Source organism: Artibeus jamaicensis, unplaced genomic scaffold (assembly GCF_021234435.1).
Source record: "Artibeus jamaicensis isolate MK-2021 breed Jamaican fruit bat unplaced genomic scaffold, CSHL_Jam_final contig_466, whole genome shotgun sequence".
In the NCBI taxonomy this organism is placed as follows: domain Eukaryota; kingdom Metazoa; phylum Chordata; class Mammalia; order Chiroptera; family Phyllostomidae; genus Artibeus; species Artibeus jamaicensis.
In genome coordinates, this window is record NW_026521844.1 from 10,246,984 (window position 1) to 10,268,532 (window position 21,549).

The 21,549-nt window shown below is 39.2% G+C and overlaps 1 protein-coding gene across 2 annotated transcripts in view; it reads right to left on the bottom strand.

The window, feature by feature from the left end:
* Positions 1-14,169: 14,169 nt before the first annotated feature.
* NRIP1 (nuclear receptor interacting protein 1) overlaps positions 14,170-21,549 on the bottom strand; it is a 45,727-nt gene continuing 38,347 nt past the window's right edge. The window contains exons 3-4 of one of the 2 annotated variants that reach the window (XM_053667204.1): positions 21,155-21,349; positions 14,170-21,063 (exon numbers count right to left, since the gene is read on the bottom strand). In XM_053667204.1, coding sequence (XP_053523179.1) covers positions 17,568-21,014 — 3,447 coding nt within the window. In that variant the 5' untranslated portion in view covers positions 21,015-21,063; positions 21,155-21,349 and the 3' untranslated portion in view covers positions 14,170-17,567. Of the gene's footprint in view, positions 21,350-21,549 lie in introns of both variants that reach the window. The other variant, XM_037136400.2, reaches the window with a different exon arrangement.

Here is a 21,549-nt window from a genome sequence, read left to right on the forward strand (position 1 = left end):
CACAGTCATGTTGCCTTCTTCTGTCCTCATTCAGTCTCATCTGCCTCTCACTTGTGATTGTATGTCACAGCCTTCTGGATAATCTTTGATGAACTTGCTACCTCAAAATCTTAGTCACATCTGCAAATTCTATTTTATCACATAACATGTGGTCCAGGGATTCAGATATGGTGATCCTTTTGGAGGCTACATTTAGCCTACCAGAGGTGGTAAAAACATCATCTTATAAAAACAAATTTCTTCTGGGATACAAGTCATCCAAGGGAAATCAGAGATAACAGGTATAAGCCATCGCAGAAATAACCATTCTCAATAAAAATGTCATGCTGACTGTGCTTCAGAAATCAGTGCAAAAAGAGGTCTTTGATTTTGGAAGATGATTGTGTTACCAGATTTTGCAAGGCAGCTGTGTAATGTTTGGATCTTAGAACAGTTTTCTATAAAAATAATACTCAAGATAGTTTTTAATCTCATGAGCCACAAAAAGCTAATTCAATATAACTGAAGTATAGAATTGTTTACTTTTATCTTCTAAAAATCTACTGTATGGAAACAGTCAGAAAAGCAAAACTCAAAATGTATATACGATGGTGTTTTTGGCAACATTATGTATCATAGTATAAAACGAGGATGGGAGAACCTTGGCCATGTAGCTTAGTTAGCTCAGTTAATTAGAGCATCGTCCCAATACGCCAAGGTTCTGGGTTCAATACCTGGTTAGGGAACATATAAGAATCAATCAATGATCGCATAAATGAGTGGAACAACAAATTGGTGTTCTCTCTTTCAACTCAATCAATTTTTTAAAAAAATGATGGGAGAGAGAATTTTAAGTAATAAACAATGAGGGAAGTTTAATATAAATTATAGAATATCCACATAATGAAATAATATTTGGCCATCTTGAATTGATGTAAAAACTGTTAAAGACATTAGAAAATGTGTATCTGCAACTTAAGTGAAATAAATGCTGACAACATTTGTTCTGTTTGTGAATCTGTTATTTGGGTCGGGCTCACTGGGGACAGCTTTGCTCCAGCTGCTCCAAAGGCTGGCGTCATCTGAAGGGTCCCTAGCTCATATGTCCAGGGATTGATGTTGTTGGCCAGGAGAACTTATATGTAGGTTCTCCATGGGACCTAGGCTTCCTCACAACCTGGGCTTCAAGGATGGGCTTCAAGAGTCAGTATCTTAAAAATAAGAGCCAGACAAGAGCTGTATCACCTTCCATGACCCTGGCAATGCAACATCACTTTCCACACATTCTCTTCATCAAGGCAGCTGCAAGCCCCAGGCAGTTACATATGGAGGGAAAACCAGACCCCACCTCTTAATGGGGAAGTAAAGTTCTGGCACCAAAAAATGTTTTGTGGCCCATTTTGGAAAATACAGTCTGCTACACAAGGACACAAGATTTATACAGAGCCTAATCCTAACAATGTTACAAATACACATATTTAATTACTAGCAGATTAAAAGAGAATTAAGTAAAACATTTTATCTTAATAGAGATAACTAATAACTTACGGTAGACTTGTAATTTTTAATTTCTTCTTTGTGTACTTTTATGAGTCTCCCATAAATTTTATAATTATATATAATTGTTATGATTAAAAATATAAATATCTTTTTGGGGAAGGAAATTTATGAACAGCACTTTAAACATTTTCATATGTAATATACCATATGATCCTAGAAATAATCCAGTGGGCAAGAGGTGCTAAACTCATGTTCAGGCCAAGAATCTGAGAATAAGATGGGTTCATGGCTAATTTGTGGTTGGTCTAGATTCAAAGTCCAGACTTTTGATTCCAAAGGTTTGTTTTCCATTGTACCTTAGTTCCTGTGGTGTCTCCTCAAAAATGAGTTGGAAATTGCAGCCGATATACTTATTACCCCAAGGGGAGAATCTCTCTGCCATCTTCTTTCTTCTTATTGTCACAGTGATAGAAACATGCTTTCTGCTCCCACTCTATGCCTTCAGTTTTGCTCCAGAGATAGGTGTTGGGAAGAAGGAAAAAAAAAAAACACCTTGGAGAAGTTTCTGATAAGGTTCAGGGGGAAAAATGGTGAATGCAGAAGTTCGGGATGGGGACTTGGGAGAATTCTGTTCCAGTGGAGAGGAGTTATAGAGATGATTTGGGTACCTGTTCACTAAGGCTCAAATAGCACAGGTAGGGGCAGGGGCAGTCTCCATCTTGACCCACGGCGATGCTGAGAATAGATGAGGAGAACGGTAGCAGGGATGATCTTCCCAAGCTCCGAAGTTTCTGTAAGAAAGGGAAGTTTCTGGAAGTGGACTAGTAAAGAAGCAAGTTCCTAGTTCTAGGAGCTGATCTTAAATAAATTTTCATAAGGTGAATGCTGGTAAGTCACAAATCACCAAGAAACCTTGAAAAAAAAAGTCGTCATGAATAAGTGTGATGATTGGAGCAGGGTGGGGGTATAAGGGGATTAAATGGTAATGGGAAAATATAATAAAGTAAAAAATTTTATAAAAAAAAGAAAAGCAGTCAACAATAAAAATATTCTTCAGCAAGTTAGAAAAAGAAAAGCATCTATTTAGCTTAAGAATTCAAGGGAAGCCCTGGCTGGTGTAGCTCAGTGGATTGAGCGCGGGCCTGCGAACAACACGATCGCGGTTGATTCCCAGTCAGGGCACATGCCTCAGTTGCAGGCCGGTTCCCTGCAGGCCAGTTCCCAGCAGAGGATGCACAAAAGGCAACCATACATTGATGTTTCTCTCCCTCTCTCCTTCCCCCCCTTCCCCTCTAAAGATAAATAAATAATAAAATATTTTTAAAAAAAAAGAAATCAAGGGCAATTAATTGAACAAGTTTGACCTAAACCAAAATTGTCCTCTGAGTTAAAATTTGTTTCAAGATGTGTTTAAGTTCAAATGGAATATTCTATTTTGGAAAAAAAATTAATAATATAAACACATTTAAATACACTTAATAAATATATAGGAACATACAGTTATGTGACACCATGAGAGAACATTGTTATCCTGAGCCTAGATGAAAGCACTCCTCCCATTCGTTTTGAGTTCTACAGTGTCAGTACCACCATCTCTACCAGTTATCAGTAGTAGGTCTCATGCTCAGACTTCTGCTATCTTCTTTACAATTAGCCTATAGAGCCCGTGTTACAACCTAAGCCTCTTTCTTTGTTTTAGTAAGTACTGTCTGAGCCCTTACCACTAGTCAACTTTAACTTCTAGTCTACCATCTATAGTCTGAAGAGGGAAGGCAAACATTCGAATAAAGGAAAGAGGCTTGACTTGGTGTGGTGAACATAATATGATATACAGATGATGTATTATAGAATTGTATACCTGAAACCTATATAATTTTGGTAAGTAATATCACCTCGATAAATTCAATACAATTTAAAATGAAAAAAATAAAATATAAATTAAGTTTAGTGATCCAAATATCCTTGTTCTATCCTCAGGCAAATTAATGAATAGAAGTAGATATTACTAAACACTCATCAATATTTGTGATTCTTCTTCATGTAGGTATATAACTACATGTCTTCCTCCTCTAAGTTAGGTAGATCAAAGTTTTGTTTTGTGTAATGTGAGGAGGTGTTAGGTGTTTTCAAAGTAAATCAATGCCCAATTCACTGCTCTTTTCCCTTTGCTGTGACATCCAGTGTCATTTGCTCATAGTGGAGTCTCCACCACCTTGGGGCCCCGAGTGAGGATGACCAGAACAGAGCACCCTGCCAACTCAAGTTGGACATGTAGCAAGAATATGAAACAAACCTCTGTGGTTTTCAGTCACTCAGAGTTCAGGCTGTGTGATACTGCAAACATAACTTAGACTATCCAGGTTGATACACCCAACAAAATCAATGGACTTGGAATTGACATAATCATCCATTTCTTTTGATGAAACCATTAAAAAATATTTTTTTGAGTAGAGGAGTGATAAAAAAAACCCTGAATTACTGAAAGGTAAGCTCAACCTTCTAAAAACACATATCAAAAACAAACAAAAAACTTGTATCAACACAAAACCTTCACGCTATTTTTTTTTAGCAGCGTTAGTCATAATTGTCAAAACTCTGGAAGCAACTGAGATGTCCATCAATATGTGACTAGACAAATTGTGATACATTAAGTGGAATATTATTCAGAGATAAGGAGAAATTTTAAAGAAAGGAGAAATGAGCTATCAAGCTACAAAACACGTGAAGGAATCAATCACATGTTGAATTCATGTGTACGTGATAGCAGGTTGTTGTACTGAGGTAGATCCAGTAGGTTCAACTGTGGAACATTTGATGGGCATGAAAAGTTATGAATCTGAATATTATCTCAGCAAAACATGAAACAATAAAATGAAATCCTTGGGGAGCAGAGAATACATTTAGGTATATTATGATTAATGGGAGGGAGTAAGAGAGACTTTCAAAATGGTAGTGATTTAATTTTCAGGGCCAGAAACATGCCATCCTATCAAAAGAAATAATGCTGCAGCATGATGTTGCTTGAGAAGATGCCTCTGGGGGAATGTGGCTTTGTGCACATTTACTTGATGATCAGAAATAAATAGGAAGGATCTACTTTGTGAATGGGAGAACAGGGAGTGCTGCAAACCAACTCCCTAGCAAAACAATATAACAGATGAAAATCATTTTTGAAAAATACCTTGAAATTTTTCCTAAGTGCTCACAGCAAATAAGAAACATTTAGCCCTGGCTGGTGTGGCTCAGTGGATTGAGCACCAGCCTGTGAACTGAAAGGTTGCTGGTTTGATTCCCATGCCTGGGTTGCCCACGAGGTCCCCAGCTGGGGCTGTGGAAGAGGCAACCGATTGATTTGTCTCTCACATCACTGTTTCCTTCCCTCTCTCCCTCCTTTCCTCCGCTGTAAAAATAAATTAATTAAAATCTTTTTTAAAGAGAAAAAGAAACATTTATACAAGAACATGTCTATTAAATCTTGGTAAAGGCAATGAAAGTCTGTGGCATTTGAGCCATGACCTGCTCATACTCCCCTGTCTCAGTTCAGGATGATGAAAGCTCAACTCAAGTTGGGTGTGTCAACATAAGATACATCCAAACCTGCAGAGGGCTTTTTTTAAATGAGTTTATTTGAGCCAAACTGATGACAAACACTAGGGAGCAAGATCTCAAATGCTCTGGACAATAACAGTTATGCAGTTTCTTTCGTGCATTTGGAGGTGGGAGAAAGCGAGTAGGGATTGGATTACTGGGTAGTTCATAAGAATATATGCTTTCTTGAGGGCTCCAAGAGGTATTGCTTCTGTTACTTCAAGGGCCAGGTAAACTAGGTGCACAGAAACAATGGACAGGGCTGGCTCCAGGCAAAGATATGAGACTTTTTCTAAAGAAGTTAAATTCGTGGGGCACTCTACCCACCATGACCTACTCAGCTAGTAATTTACGACCCAACCACCCTGTGAAGTTACTTTTCTTACTTTCCCCTCTTTTTTGTCCACCCTTGTAGTTAGGAAGATGAGGATCTCCCTCTCCAGCTCCCAGCTAAATGTGTCAATATCTCCTTGGAAGAGCCAAGGTAGTCAGTATTTCTCACCCCTGGGCAAAGCTCCGTGTTATAGAGGCTGAATTCCAGGTAAGTGCTGCTGAAGGTTGAGGGTGTTTTCCTCTACCCAACCTCTACTCTAAGGGCAGAAAGTCTGCCCTAAGTGTGGCAGGCCAAGAACACTTGTCTTTGATTCCTCTACCTCCAGGTGGGTCACAGGGTAGAGGTTCCCCATCAGGAATGGTACTGAAACAAAGGTCCTCATGATTCGGACTTGATTCGAACTATAGGTTTAAAACAAATTTTCCCTTCTCTCTCAGCACACTTCGCTAACCCGATCTTAGTCTCTCACCTTGATGATCATAGACCCCTGGGGCAGCAGAGGACAATAGCCTGGTTCTGACTTGTGCTCGTAAGATTGAAGCCCCTGGCAGGCTAAAGATAAGATCTTAACCTAAATTATGTTTTAGCTCCTGGGCCCTAAAGTGGGGTGACCCCTTGGCTACCTTTCCTTGAAACCAGTTCTGAACTCTAGAGCTGACCTTGGAGTTGTCCTCAAAATGTGGAGAAAGGATTTATTATCCTTATTTGACTTCTGACCAATTAGCTCCTAACACTACCCTAAGCCCCTAACACACAGCGTCTTATAATTTTGCTGTGTATAATCTGCTGGATCTTTCAGAGCATAAGCTTGCCCATCTCAGGACTGGCCAATTCTAATAAACTAATTCTTTTTTTTTTTACTGCAAACCCCTGGTCATGCACTTGTTGGTTAGAGTGTGCAGGCACACAGACTTAATTATTGGGGTTCAGTGACAGTAACTAGAGGTGACTATCCCCACCCAGCACCCTGATTATAAAAAGCAGGAGTGTTACTCTGAAAGAGCAGGCCATTATCTTTACCACAGAAATGGAGCAGCAGCTCAGGAATTTTGCCCAGGAGATGGAAGCAGGCAATATAGATAGAGCTCCAAAGCTCCTCCTTTCCCTAAGGAAAGAGTGTGAGGAGGTTCGGGCTTAAAGAGTTCTCAAAAACAATAAAGATCTTGATGGTAAGCAAGTGAAAGAGGCTGATAGCTTCATAAGAACAAGTTAAACTATAGACAAGCTAGTTTACCAGAGAGAACCAGGGAAAGAGATGGGTAAGAAGACTCCTACTAGAAACAGAACAAATCCCAAAGACTGGCCTCCAACACTACTCTTGAAAAAGGGCCCAGTGCACGCTCTCCCTCGTGAAAGCAAAACGGTGTCCATCCCTACTCCCTCTCCTTTCCCCAGAGGCGTGGACTCCTGAACTCTAGGAGACCCGTGAGACTTGCAACCAGGGGAGCAGCGAGCGGCAGCAGTTCTTCTTGGGCCAACCCCCTGAACCTGTCCCTAAGGGTCCCTTTTCCCCGATGCTCCAGTGAGCTGACAGCAGCCCTGCTCAGGCTCACTTTTTCCCTACAATGTTTCTGAAGAGCCAGTCTTTCTAATATTGCTTCTTCTACCCTAAAGTCACAAAAAAAAGGCCCAACTTTAATTGGATCAAACAATGCAGATATTTATGTCCCTAGGCATTGGCCAAAACAATAGAACAATAAACAATTAGTGGAGCCTAACAGCTGGATGTAACACCAAACGGGGCAGACAGTTTAATACAGAGATCAGAGTAAGGGAGTGTCCAAGATAGCCCTCCCCAAATCTGGTGATGTGCTGATGGAAATGAAAGAAAAACTAAATATTTGGAAAGGCACCCTGTGTTCATGGATTGGAAGATTTGATTAAAATGATGGCATTCCCTGAACTCATCTACAGATTCAACACAATCCCCAGCAGAATCCTAGCTCTCATTTTTGCAGAAATGGTCAATCTTATTCTAAAATTCATACATAAATTTACAAAACCAGCAATAGCAAACAATAATCTTGAAAAAACCAAACCAATTTGGAGTACTCACACTTCCTGGTCTCAAAAATGACTACAAAGCTACTGTCACCAAAATGGTGTGGTATTGGTATAGCATGTTTATATAATCAGTGGAACAAAATAGAGAGTCCAGAAATAGACCTTCATATTTACAATTAAAATTATATTTTCATGGGGCATGTGTGGCAATAACCAAACCAAATTTTGGTAAGTTGTCCATCCAGCTTTTTTGAAAAGTGACTGTTACTGGCCAGCAATTGGGGTCCTGCTGCCCTCGGCCACCCTCTAGGCAAAATTCCGGAAGCAAAGCTTTGGTGATAAAGGAAAGGAGTCTTTACTCAAAAGCTTCATAATTTTGGAATAACAGCTTTCCAATGCATTAGTCACTTAAACCTATTAATTAAAGCTAAACTCTAACACCTGAGTTCTCCTAGCATTCTCCCCCTACCCCCATTAGTTTTATCTTGTTCTATAAGTTTAGTTTACAAACTAAAACAACATAAGAAACAGAAGTTACACAATTTTGGAAGAATGCCAGAGTTCTGCCTCAGAGATCTTCCGTTCTAGAACACTCAAAGAATAACCCTGCCACCGTCTGCCAGGCCAGCCCCATCCTAGACTGTGCCCACAGTTCCTTCCCATTCAAAATACCGTCTGTCAGCACCCATCCAAGAGCTCGAGAGCACTTCTTTTATTCCAAATCTTCTTGCCCATAATTCCTTGTGCTCTGGAGGCATTCAGCTTCTCAGCCAATCTTGTCTTAGGTTGTTTACCATTGCTTCAGGCAAAACCCTCCTACAGACCCTCCCTACTTCTCCCCAGTGGTTGGATCAGATTTCTTGGTATCATGACTACAACAACAAAGTCCTTAGCACCATGATTTATAATAGCTAAAAATGTAAATAACCCAAATATCTATCAAGTGATAAATGGATAAGTAGAATATGGCATATACACATACGGGGAAGTCATTCAGCAGCAGGGTGTCACCAGAAAGGGACTGGGCCGAAAGCAGGTCTGCCTCCGGCAGGCCAGTAGTATGTGGGTGCTTGACTTTGTGCAGAAAAGATTTCACAACATGAGTCCAGGTGATTTTGAGAGTACGTTTATGGAAGCTGGGGACAGCAAAACAAAGAAAGGGCTTAGGGTAGAAGAAGCAACAGGAGAGAATCTAGATGGTGCTGCGCTTTGTCTCTCTAGATGCGTCATAGGAAAGGAGTGAGCCAAGGTAGGGCTGCTGTGGGCTCACTGAAAAGTCAGAGAAAAGGGGCCTTTGGAAAGAGGTTTATGGGGGTTAGCCTGGAATGAGCTGCTGCCACCTGCTACTCTCTTGGTTGCAAGTCTGGTGGGAATCCTTAGAGGTCAGGAGATAAAAGTAAAGATGCACACCTGAGAGGGAAGAAAGGTGTGGTTGTGCTCCAGAGAGAGCCTGAGCTGGGTCTTTGTCTTGCGGGTTCTCATTTTCTAAAGGTAGGAATTTTAGGGGGTATCTTAGGATAGAATCTCAACAGAATATTTACCTGCTTTATACAGCTGTGCCATCATGAGATTTATTCCCTACCACACCCTTCCTTGGGTGTGGCTGGCACAAAAGGCACTCACTGGATTTCTGCTGTCACCCTGGGTAAGGCGATTTAAGCTATTTACCCTCTGGTTGGAGAGAAGTGTAAACCATTTACTCTTAAGTGCTCTTGGTTAGGGAAGAAAGGATTTTTTGACTTTACTAGATGGCCATGAACTGCTTGGTCATTTACCTATCTATCTCAATCTCTCTATTCCACTTGTCTTACTAATTTATCTCAACAGAATGAAGAACTGATACATGCCAAAATATGGATAAACCTTGAAAACTTTAAGTTAAAAGTGAAAGGAGCGGTTCACAAAAGATCATACATTATGATTCCATTTATATGAAGCATCTAGAATACATAAATCTACAGAGACAGAAACTAAATTAGTGATTATCTAAGACAATGGGAAGAAATGGAATTTCTTTCTGGAGTGAGAAAAATGTTCCTAAATTGATTATAGTAACTTTGTGAATAATTAAAAATCATGTAATATACTTCAAATGAGTGAATTATACAATATATCTATTATATCTCCTCAAATTAATTACATGGAGGGCAGGAGAGAGAAAGAGGAGTGGGGGGGAGGAGGAAGCACTCCAGTAAGTAGGATGCTCTGGCCTGTTTCTGCCTGAGTAAAATTTCACTTGGTGATGTTCAGAAGTAGCCTCCAAATGCCATACAGTCAGACCTCGGTACTGGTTGGTCTCAGAACTCATCAAACTCTGAACTCATCACATTTTGACAAGAAAAAAATGTTTCGGCACTTGGCACTTCTTTGGGACTTGTCACACGTGCTAGAATTTGTGTGAGTCATGATGCCACCCTGCAAGAGAAAATGCTTCATCATTTGGTGCTAGCTAGTTTTGACACTTGTCACGAGTTCTGGAATAAAGTAAGGACAAGTATCGGGGTAGCACTATTATATGGTCCCATTCATCTAGTGGCATCAAGGTCACTGTTACCTTATGAAATGCGCTTTGGCAACTCAGAGACCCTTGGCTTCTGGAAACCTTCCTCACAATACTTTCAGTTACAGTTTGAAGCAAAGAGAGTCCTGGAGTACAACTTTAGTGTAGTTACCTCTCCCTTAATACATCACACCCCAGTTGTACAGGTCTACAATCTTACCTAAGATGAAGAGCCCTGACCAGTCGCTCAGTGGACTGGGCATCATCCCACAAAGTGAAAGGTTGCCCATTCGATTCCTGGTCAAGGCACCTGCCTAGGTTGCAGGTTTGGTCCCGTTGAGGCATGAATGAGAGGCAACTGGCCTATGTTTCTCTCGCATATTGGTGTTTTTCTCCCATTCTCTCTCTCTAAAAATAAATAGTTAAAGGAGAAAAGATGAAGAGATGCTAGGAAAAATGTGATTTTAAATGTCTGCTCTCACTAGAAGCTCCTTTTCTTTGATGCAAGTTTGAGTCTGATTATACCATATTAAAATAGTTAAGATTAGTAGCCCGCTTAATTTGCTCAAACTAGAAAGAATTTGTAGGAAGAGTACAGATTAGGAAGGACCCCCCCTTCCTTAGCAAAATTAGGGACACTGTGCTTCAACTTTCTCCACCCTTCCTGTAAATACATCCGGTTCGAAGGTCTAGTTACACAGACACAGTTGTGAAAATCTCCCCTTTATTTGAGATGGACACTCTTGAAGCCGAAGGTTACCATCTGTTTCTTCCCCGCAGTCTTATATTGGGCAGAAATCAAGAGTCATGTTTATCAGTTCTACTTGGTGAGAGAAAGGGAACTATTCCATTCTCACTGCAAACCAATCTCCTCCTGAATATGCTCTATATTTGGATTCCATACCGATAACAAGCATGACTTCATCCAAGACCTTATTTCTTCTCTTGTGGCTCAGGAACAGGAAGTATGGTTTTTCTAGACAAAATAGTTAAAAATGTTTATTACGTTATTTTTATCAGAATAAAAGGATATTACATGGACTACCTCAATTCCACATATATGAGAGATGAGCGTTTTTCACATCAGTTTAACACACCTTTAAGGACCTACTGATGGCTTTTATTCAGTGGAACATATGTATTACTTTTTTACTCTTTAAACCTGATTTGTTCTGATGGCTAAGTTGTCATCGTCAAAGCCCTCTACTCACTGAATATTCATGCCAGTAGTTTATGTGTTGCACTGGTTTCTAGCATTTCCATACCAAAAAGATGCAGATTTTCTTGAGGGTCTGAAATAGCCTAACGCTAATAATGCCTGCTTCTACCCTGGTGAGGTTCTTATCAAGGAGTTAGTTGTACCACACTCACGGAGAGAGTACTTTCTGCCTGGGATTGATTCCCTATGGTTCGGAAGAATGTAGTATGAACACGATTGGTGGGAGATGCCATGCATTTTTCTCAGGATTATCAGCACAGTTGTGTTGGGAAACGGTGAGAGCTCCCCTGCTACAGGCAAAGCTTCTAAGATGCTTCCTGCTGTTTGTAGGAAGATACTGTACAACAGGTAATTAGCCTTATATTGACAACCCCCTTAAAGTTCCCATTCTCTTTTTAATAATCAACTCTTGTCAGGAACTTCTGGCAAATAACATTTATGCAGATTAGAGAAGACAGAGGAAGAGTATCTGGGTTGGCCCCACAGTTCATGAACACTAGGGCAAGCATCGTTTCAGGGAAATGGATGTGTTCCTATCTTATAAATCACTTTGTTGGCTTGGGAAACCAGGAAGGAAAAGGCAGCCTTTCATTTTTGTGTGTGTGGCAAGAGATCTCCTTCTGTCTCTGACTGGGCATCCATTTATTAACTTCTATGTATCAGGATTTGGATTCGGTACTGAATGTAAGGTTAAGAAGACATACTACATGCTGTTAGAGATACAAGGTAGGTTAACCACTCTTAAGTAGTACAATGAGGGAGGTCTACATAAAGCATTATGTGTTTGCAGAGGGCTGAACAACTTTGCCTAGAAAAATCACACAGGGAGGGTTACTTTATGGAGGTGATCTTTGTTAATTTTTAAAAGACCAAGATGTCTACATGGAAGAGAGAGCAAAGGAGGGAGGTATCTTAGGTACACAATGTTACGTGACTGAAGGCACTGATTCCAAGACCAAGATGGTAGACATGTTCAGGAAACAGTGAAGGGGAGGCTGGAAAACTGAGATGATGGGTGACAATTGGCAGTAAGGTATTTGATGGTGGGAAAATCAGCTGAAGATGTGACAAGGTTGGACATCAAAGGACATACTACAAAGGGTGGGTGGCAAGGCCAGCTGGCCCACCCCATGGGGTGCTAAAGTCTTACAAGACTTGCTTATGAAAAGATTAGCCTCAATCATAAGAAATTGTCTCACTGCTCTACCCTTAAATGGTCATTTCCTGTCAATTAGCTAAGGGGAAATACAATCTTAGAAAATGCCTGCACTGTGGCTCTACTCTGTGGTCCTGTTGGTACAGGTTTCAAAAAACACATATTAACACTCCTACTATGTTAGGTCATGTTCTTTTCCAGGTGTGATCCCAGAGGCGAATGTGAACATGGACAGTCCAAAAGGACTGTGGAGGAGGACTGTGGAGGAATGAGGAGAGCAGGTACCGAGGACAAAGCAGGCTGGGAAAAAAAGAAGCTTCTCCAAGTCTTTGTGTCAATCAAAAAGCTGTAAAAAGACAAGAATGGCTCAAGTACCTTCTTCTGACTGCAGAAATACACTATTTAAAATTCTGGGTTATTGTTGAAAAGGCTTGTATATTTACTTCTAGGCCCTTAAAAAGAGTGCATTGTAAGTGCAGTAACATTTCCTCAGAACTAATGGGATTTAATGGGATTTGAATAGTTTCGATTATTCTCTACCAGCTGAAGAGAACATTCATTCACCACCCCCCCCCTTCTTCAGAGCAGGGGTACTTAACTTACCTATGAAGATGGCATCTTTAAAACTATAAATACTACTGTACCAACCATTTAGAGAAAAAAAAGCAATACATTAATGCTAAGCAATGCAGATGCCTCTACCAAACAACCCTTACAAGAAGCTAGTGTTAGATCCTTCCTTAAGTTTTATGGAATACACTAAAAACGGCATGGCTAATAACATTTAAAACCTACTTTCTGTAACCAAACAGGTCACAACTTAGTGGTATCAGTGGTAGAACAAAACTTTCAGCAGTATTTCTTTGTTGAGATTTCCACATTAGTAAGCCTGTATTGACTTTGCACAGCATGGGTGATCTATTCTCATTTGATATTGAAGACCCTTCATATTAAAGCCATTGGCACAACCTTAGAGTCAGGGATCACTAACTGGTGGTTCTCTTAAAAATCCCTCTTGGACAATATATTACTTGATGTATTTGTCATGCTTTTTTACCAAATCAACAAATAAAACATGGTTGTAGAACTGATTCTGGTGTTTACACATACACCAAGGTGTAACATTTCAACATTTTAATAATGTAGAAAAGTTGGACATACTTCTATTACTGGGTATTTTTTAGAAACTATTTATAAACCTGTTAGGAGACTGCAAAATGTTCACTGTTAGATAATAATAGGCCCATTTTCATTCCAGAAAATAGGAACTCATCTTTGGGAAAATGCCTTTCTCATACACTAAATTATCACTGATAATGTATTTGTAATAAAACCCCCAGGCCGTCGGTTCACAAAATTTTTTAAATAATGAATTGTTCTCAGTTATTTATTGTGTATGCATATTGCTCATTATTTTCAAGTACTCATTCTTGATACACAGTATTTTTACATGTGCAAACACTCTTTAATGAGAAATGACTGAAAACTTTCTCTTATTTAAAATAAATTTAATACCCACTGAAACTTGGATTAAAATCTTCTAATAAGATCTTAAAACAAGTATGTATCAAATTAAATTTACCTCGGACAGTGTTCAAACTCCCATAATAAAACTCTACAGTGATCATTCTGGTTACATAATGAATAACAGAATTAAGGCCAGGTCGGACAGACTATAGGCTGGTTGTCTTTTTGGCTATGAGCACCAACTGCCCTATCTCTAGCTACACTAACTCGCTGGCCACCTTCCTCTTTTATTCCCCTATTTTTCTGGGAAAGGCAAAGAATCCTGGAAGACTTACTGCTATTTTCATAACCACAGACTTTTATGTTTATGAAAAATCCAAATTCAGAGAAAACCCACAAAATAAGTCATTTCAAACCAGAGATAATGCATTTTTCTCATTTATTCAAATTCACTGCAGGAGGTAAACACTAAAAGATTAAAAAACAAAACAAAAAATTCACACTGCAGTATGTACAGTTTCATGACATCACATGAAGAAATTAAGTTTCTAATAAAAATGACAAATTATATACTGAGAGCGCATCAAAATTGGTTGTGTAAACCCCAGAATTCATACCATGAATGGTAATGAGCCTGTATTCCAGCACTGGAACACTCCTGGTATAATGCTCCAATGGGATTAAAAAATTCATGAAAGTAGTTGTGTGAACTCTTTATGTTGAAAAGTGGTTGACTTGATTTTAAAAAGTTTTAAGACCCTTGGATTCAAAGCACATTCTTTCACAAATTTAAACCACAGAAGTCATGTCCAGAAATGGAATACTGCCATGTTGGGATGAACATCTGATTTGACTGAAGACATTTTGCCAAATGCACAGATGCACAGGGTCCCCCATGCACTTTTCATGCAGCAGGTAATCACAACTTAAATAAAAGGTTTATTCTATACATTTGTCCAGACTTGCAACTGTATACATACATGCACAAATTTTAAACCTGTCTGATTATATTTACACTTATACATGGAATATACAGAAAGCAAAGAGATTAAAAGTCTTTTCAGTTGCATTAGAACAATACAAAATACGTATTTCTCATTAAGGAAATCACTATTTACATCACCTTTAAAAACCGATTTTAACATCTTCATGTAACAAGTCAATATATATATACATGTTATATATATATATATAAAATATATACTCTCACCAGTTTACTCCTCTGTAGGATGCAGCAGAGAATAAACAGGTAATGCTACCTTACTGATGTCAATGAGAGCTGTAGTACCTTTCACAAATGACTTCATCAGGAAATTGTCTAGGTATCTAAAATAGTCCTTGAAAATGTGTATATGTGTACCCCTGTACCTACATAGGCATAAACAAAGTGAATTTATGGGTATATGCCTTTTCCCACTGCTCTTCTTTAAAATTATCCTCAACTCAAATTGGGGACATTCTCCAATAAATTAGAACAGCACTCTGTGTGGTCGTGTTCATGTATTAAATATCCTCATTCCTTTAACTGTTAACAACAGAAACAACTAACCAACCAAAGAAACACACACACAAAATAACAGCAATGCTGGCCCTTGATGTTCTTTTCCCTGACCTAAATTTCATGCTCTTTTAAAAGCCCATTTTTTCCCCTAGCGTACCTCCAAGGCTCCAGATTTCACAATGGCAGAAAAAAAGGACTTGTTTAAAAGCTTATTGAAACAGTGTAGACAATGATTGCCACGGCGTCAGTATGGGATGAAGCAGAACAGCGCACTGGCCGGTGGGATTTTCATTTCAAAATAAGCATGACTTCCTCTCCCCATGATGTAGCGTAATATTCACTCCTATTATTTCATAATATGTTCAGTAACTATTTACAAATCATTTTGAGAAAAAAATAATCATTTAGGGTTTTAGATCACATTAGGAAATACCACCTAGTTTTAATATAAAAATCTTAGAAACAACTTCAAGTAGAACAACTTCAAAGAGGATTCCTTCTAATTAAGAGTTGATTATATAACAAAATTTTGGATAGGTCAGTTGTTAACCTGTTCACAATTAAAACAAAAACATCTGGTGAAAGAACTGTGGATTGTGGAAACTGAACTTAAAAACACGGACTTGTTTCAAGATCGAAACCCCACGTGGCTCAATAATGTATTACATTCTTCCAAGACAACATCAATGCTTACTCTTAACCACTACTGTAAAGCACATCAGTGCGGTGACTGTGTAGAATTCTGTTCTGTCATGTATATGTGCCCTTTGCACTTTTCTTTTTAGTTGATCTGAGTTTAGTGCCTTTCTTGGGTTTGAAATAAATGTTTCCATGTTTGTCAACACTGTTCTTAGGATAATGATTTTAATAGAAGTTAAGGATGTATTCAGGAGAAGTTTCTAAACCATCCTAAAATCACCTGAGTTTGGTAAGTGGCCCTGTTATTCCATTCCCTAAGGCTAATTAAGTAGATGTTACTCGTTAGAACACATAAATCACAGATTTTCCTGAGTTGTTGAGCCAGATATGAAAGTTTCCCCTCTACCCATTTTTTTTTGTCATAAAAAGTGCTCTGAACCCGATTTCCAAAGATATAACGATAATATACAAACTACAATATTGCAAATATTTAGTTAATGTGTGACTGTACTGGGGAAAATACAGGCATCAAATGGTTTTCTTTTCTTTTTTTATAGTCCTGTGTTCTGTGAAAAGTTGTAAGCAATGGTTGTCAAACTTCAGTGTGTAGAAGAAACACCTAGAGGGTTTCTTCCTAAATGCGTTCAGATGCAGATGGAAGACTCGCAGGTTCACTTAGCAGAGATTCTTGTTCTGTAGCACTGAGGTGCTGCCTAGGAATGCGCATTTTAAAATAAAGACTCCAGATGGTTCTCATACAGGTGGCCTGAGTCTAGCTTTAAGAAACTCTGGCCATAAGACTCACAGGGACCAGAGATGGTGAAACTGCCCAAAGAAAAGCCATTTTGCTTCTGTTAAAAACAACTTCTTAAATTTTCAGCTATTCAGGAAACCACCTGAAGATAAATGTTAACTTTCCAAATTCTGTAAAAGGAGGAATATTAATTTAATAAAGTAGTTAAAATACAAAAATGAAAATCTGCCCCCCTTTTTTGAAGGATCTATCAAACTTCAATCAATTGTTATTTTTACTAAGTAGTACAAGTAGTACAAGGTTTAAAGAAATATATATTGCAAAGAACCGGGGTGGGGAAGACACACTGGGAACCACAAAATCCTTTCCAAGAGTTAAAAATAAATTTTTGTTTGTCTGTTTTTAGCAAAAGTGAAAAATGTAAGCATATTTTTTTCTAATTTACTTTTGAATTGATAATGACAAGTGAATCAGCACTAGGTTTTTTATTCAATAATTATCCTTTAAAGAGTTATTTAACAGTTTGGGCTGAAAAGAAAATGTTATGTAGCCTGACTTCTGAAAGCAAAATAAAGTACCCTCATACAGGCAGCAAAATAAATTTATCCACTATGGATGGAAATTTACATTTTAATTTATGTCTATTGTCTGTGATTTTAAAGAATTTCATTGATAGGCTACTCACAGTTGTCATCTGATGCATACAGAAGTGTTAAACAACCAATTGCTAGTTCAGTTGTTTCCTCATGACATCTAACATAAAGCAAAAAGCAGTATGCAAATTTAAACATCACCAGTAACCAATACTTTTCAAAATGAAAAAAGTTTGTTATACCATGCTTTTCTCAAATCATGCTCTTATTTATACAGATCTCAAGTTCATACTACTTAGTTTTTAAAAATCCAAAGCTGATATCAGGTAAATTTTATTCTGATTCTTTTTTTATTGTTAGCATACTTCCCAGAAGTCCATAAACTTCTCCATTTGTGCTGTGTGGGCAAGAGGCATTATTTCCCATATGGCTATTATAAGGGCTTCTTAAATTGAAGAAAGAAGCTTTAGTTTCTGCAGTAGGAAGTAACTCTTCTTTGACTGTAACCTGTGGGACACTTTCAACAGACGAAGGCTCCCTCCAAATGTCTCTGTCCTGTGTCTCTCGACTGGTAATAGAATTGCCTCCTTTCTGGAGCATGTAATACAGTATTGGGTTAGTTTTGGTTAGTCTCGGAGAGTCTTTTTCATACTCACTCTTATCCACATCTGCAATAACCCACTTAATGGGTCCCTTGTCACTGGGCACGGAACACCCATTCAAAAGCCCGGACTCCGGTCTAGACGCTGCACAGCCCAAGTGCTCAGGAAAAGGAGGACTCATGGGAGTTTTTACTACTCCTGGGTATGGAAATGTCCTGTTATCCACGCAACAGTTGGGCTGAGCAGAACTGTACATCAGTCCATTTACAGGAGAAATGTTCAAGTCAGGTTTGCTATTGGTCACATTGTTTTTGTGTCCTTTCTTTTTATTCTCGATGACAGAGTTACTCCGGTGCTGGGACAAATCTCTAACACAATTTTCGGAGAGAAGCAGCTGTTTCAGAACATTGAAGCTTTTGCTCTCTCTAGCCCAACTCCTATGTTCATTCTCACTGGCTGAACCATGACTGGCAGGGTATTTAAATTCTAGATCATTTCTGCTAAATTTCAGCTCTTGCTGGCTAACCAAGGACCCATACAGTACCTCTGGGCCACTGTTATTTTTCATCTTTTTAAATGAGTTTTCTAATGGCTCAGTGTAAAGCTTCCTTTTTTTGGGGACCATGCAAAGATTCTTAGATTCTAAAAGTGTCAGCTCACTGTTCCTGTGACCACTGTCCAGATCATCTGCTGGGTAACTCTCTTGATTTTGTCTCAGCAATCGACTTAACAGACCATTCTTTGAGAAAGAAAAATCCTGAGGTGAAATGGGCTCCGATTTAAAGTCCTCGGAAGCTGGTAAGGCAGCTGTGCTTCTCTGCATGGGAGGAGCCATGCCTAAGAATGGGGCACCCTTAGCATCATGGCTCAAGTGCACATTTGTATTATGAACATGTAAGTCATCGCAAGGCTCAGATTTTATCTTTACCATCAATATTTGTTCACTTAAAGCTCTGTCTGCATGTTCCTGAGCACTTTCATCTCTTAAAGGAGTTTTCTCTTTTTTTTCACCCTTCCCCTTGTTGGGGTTTCCCAGGAGCAACTGAAGAACAGTGCGCCTTTCAAGAAGGTTTTCTATTTCAGAACCAGAAAGTCTTGGTTCAGAACCTGTTGCTTGACAACTGAAGGCTTTATTTTCTTCAACTGCATTTGTTTTATTTGAGAGCAGAGGGCTACTGAATCTATCAATCATAGCAGTGGGTTTATCTGTATTCACGCTGAGCTGTTTACTAGGTCTCTGCTCTTCCCCTGACGTGGAAGACTGCATCCCGCACTGCGCTAAATTCTGTAACAGTTTACTTGCACTGAAAGTCGCCGAGTTTTGTGCACTTTCATTTTGGACTGGTTTCTCTTCTTGTGATTCTTTGCTTTTTGTGAGGTCCATCAAGTGGTTAGATGCGGTATTTGTTGGCTTTTCGGACTGAGTGCTGCAGGCATAGGGTGAGGAATTCCATTTGATGACCAGAGAGTGCTGGGAAAGATTGATGGGAGACTCTGCTTTGGTGGGTGCAAGTAATGGAGGAGTGCTCACTGGAGTAGTCCTATGTGTACTGGGGCTTTCTATTACAGACGTCCTCGCATAAGCCTGTTTACTGAACTTTGTCACATCACTCTGTACTTCCTGAGGGCTGCTGTTTCTTTCTACATTTTCTTCATTCTTATGGCCAAGTAGCAATTGAAGAAGTGTTACTTTCTGGTGTGAATTTAGCTTAGAATTCTTTGAGGTATCTTGATCTTCTTTGATATCTATGTCCGGGACTTTTGGGTCCCAAGTGTTCAGCAAGGACTGAGTTAAGTTATCCAGAGAAACAGGCTGGTCAGGTTCTGGTTTTTCAATTCTGTGTTTGCAAGACAAGTCTATGGGAACACAGTTGGAATAAGAACTTTCATCGCCACTGCTATCATCTGTGAAACTAGGGTTGTTATCCGAATATTCATCCATAGTTGTAGGTGTACTACTATCCTCAAATATGCTTCCTCTCTCACTGTGACTGTGTCCATTCACTGGCTTGGGTATGGTCTGGCTTTTAAGAAGATGTAAAAGCAAGCTATTGCTAGCAGCTTGTTTTATGTTGTTTCTTTCCTGTGAGTTCTTATAGCTTGCATTTTTGGGGGAAGAAGGAACAGTACCCATTGGATTTTGAAATGTACTTTTGCTAGCCATTAGTTTGTTTGATGATGTTCTTGCTTGACCATTAAGATGGCCTGACATTCCTTTTGAGAACTGCAAACTGCTGACATCCTTCTGGCCATTTTCTTGTAACCTGGCCATAGCAGCAAGTCTTTCACTTGCCACTTGATTTGCATTTTGTGTTTTTAAAGCATGTTCCCGAGAATACTGCTGTAAATGGGCTTCGCTTGAAAGGAGTAATGCTAACTGACTACAAGCAACACTAGGTTTGGGTGAAGTGGCAGGACTAGCCCTTTTTTCCACCATGCTTGCAACAGCCTGTAATCTTGCAGCACAGGATAAGGGTTCACTCATGACCTTTGCTCCACTTTGTCCAACATGATGAGGTGACTCCACAAACCTGTCTCTGATGAGGCTTTTAGTTACGTCAGGGAGATTGGTATCGGGCTTTTGATCTTTAGCTTTACTTTTCTTCAACAAAGTTTTTAAGTGACTTGATGCAACACCATAGCACCTTAAATCTTTCTCTACTTTTAAAGAATCATGACTGAGGGCATATCCCTGCTCCTTGAGGCTCTGCCTAATTTGTTGTGACAGAGCAACAGTCTGCAGCCTAGAGCTGAATGACTGAAGCAAAGAGGCTAGTAATGTGCTATCCTGTTTGCCTTTAGGTACATTGTCGACCATGCCAGCTAGCAAAGCTTCCTTCTTTACGTTTAAATTTACAATGGAATCAGACAGCCTTTTCCGCTTTGCTGCATTCCAGTCCTCAGAAGACTGCAACAGTCGGGCTTTTTTGAGATGCAGCATGCTAGATCCCTGATATGTATGTGTATTGAGAACTGGACCATTGCTGTGACAGGCAGGATATGCATTACCAGCAATGTTAAAGTTCTGATCTTCTTCATTGCGCTCAGCAGACTTTTTGTCGACGGCAGTACCTGACCCTTCTGCTGCCTGATGCATTAGTAATCCTTCTAGGTAAGTTAAAACAATAGAATCCTGGTGCACATCAGAGCCAAGCTCTTCTCCATGAGTCATGTTCATAGAAGTGTTCACAAGGGCTAGGTTTCTATTCACTTTAAAGAATGGTTTTCTGTGGGTGAGAGAGAGATAACTTTAATAAATGAGTGTCAGTTTATCATCTTCCATAGTAATTAAAAAGTCATGTACTGTTCCATTCTGACCAGGATTTCTTCTGGCAATGACAAGATAAGAGGCGAACTCCAATGCTGTTTGACCACAGAGATAATCAACTTCTAAGCAAGAAGCAGCAGAAGTCCTTAACACACAGGTGTGCAGCATCAAGCAGATTTAATCCTCAGTGAATATCCTGATTCTTTTTCATCTTCTGTTCCTCAGTAAATGCAAATATCAGTGTTCTAAAAAATAAAAACAAAAAAGTTAAGGAGGTATAGAATTAGAATTGTGCTATGATATCTATAAGCAAAAAATTGTACTTGTATTTTTATGTATACATATATGTAGAATATATATAAATGCATTTGTCACTTCTTTCATAATTACTGCCACTCCTATTAAATTAGAAACCTCAGGGGGGGAACGGTGGAGGAGGGGGTAT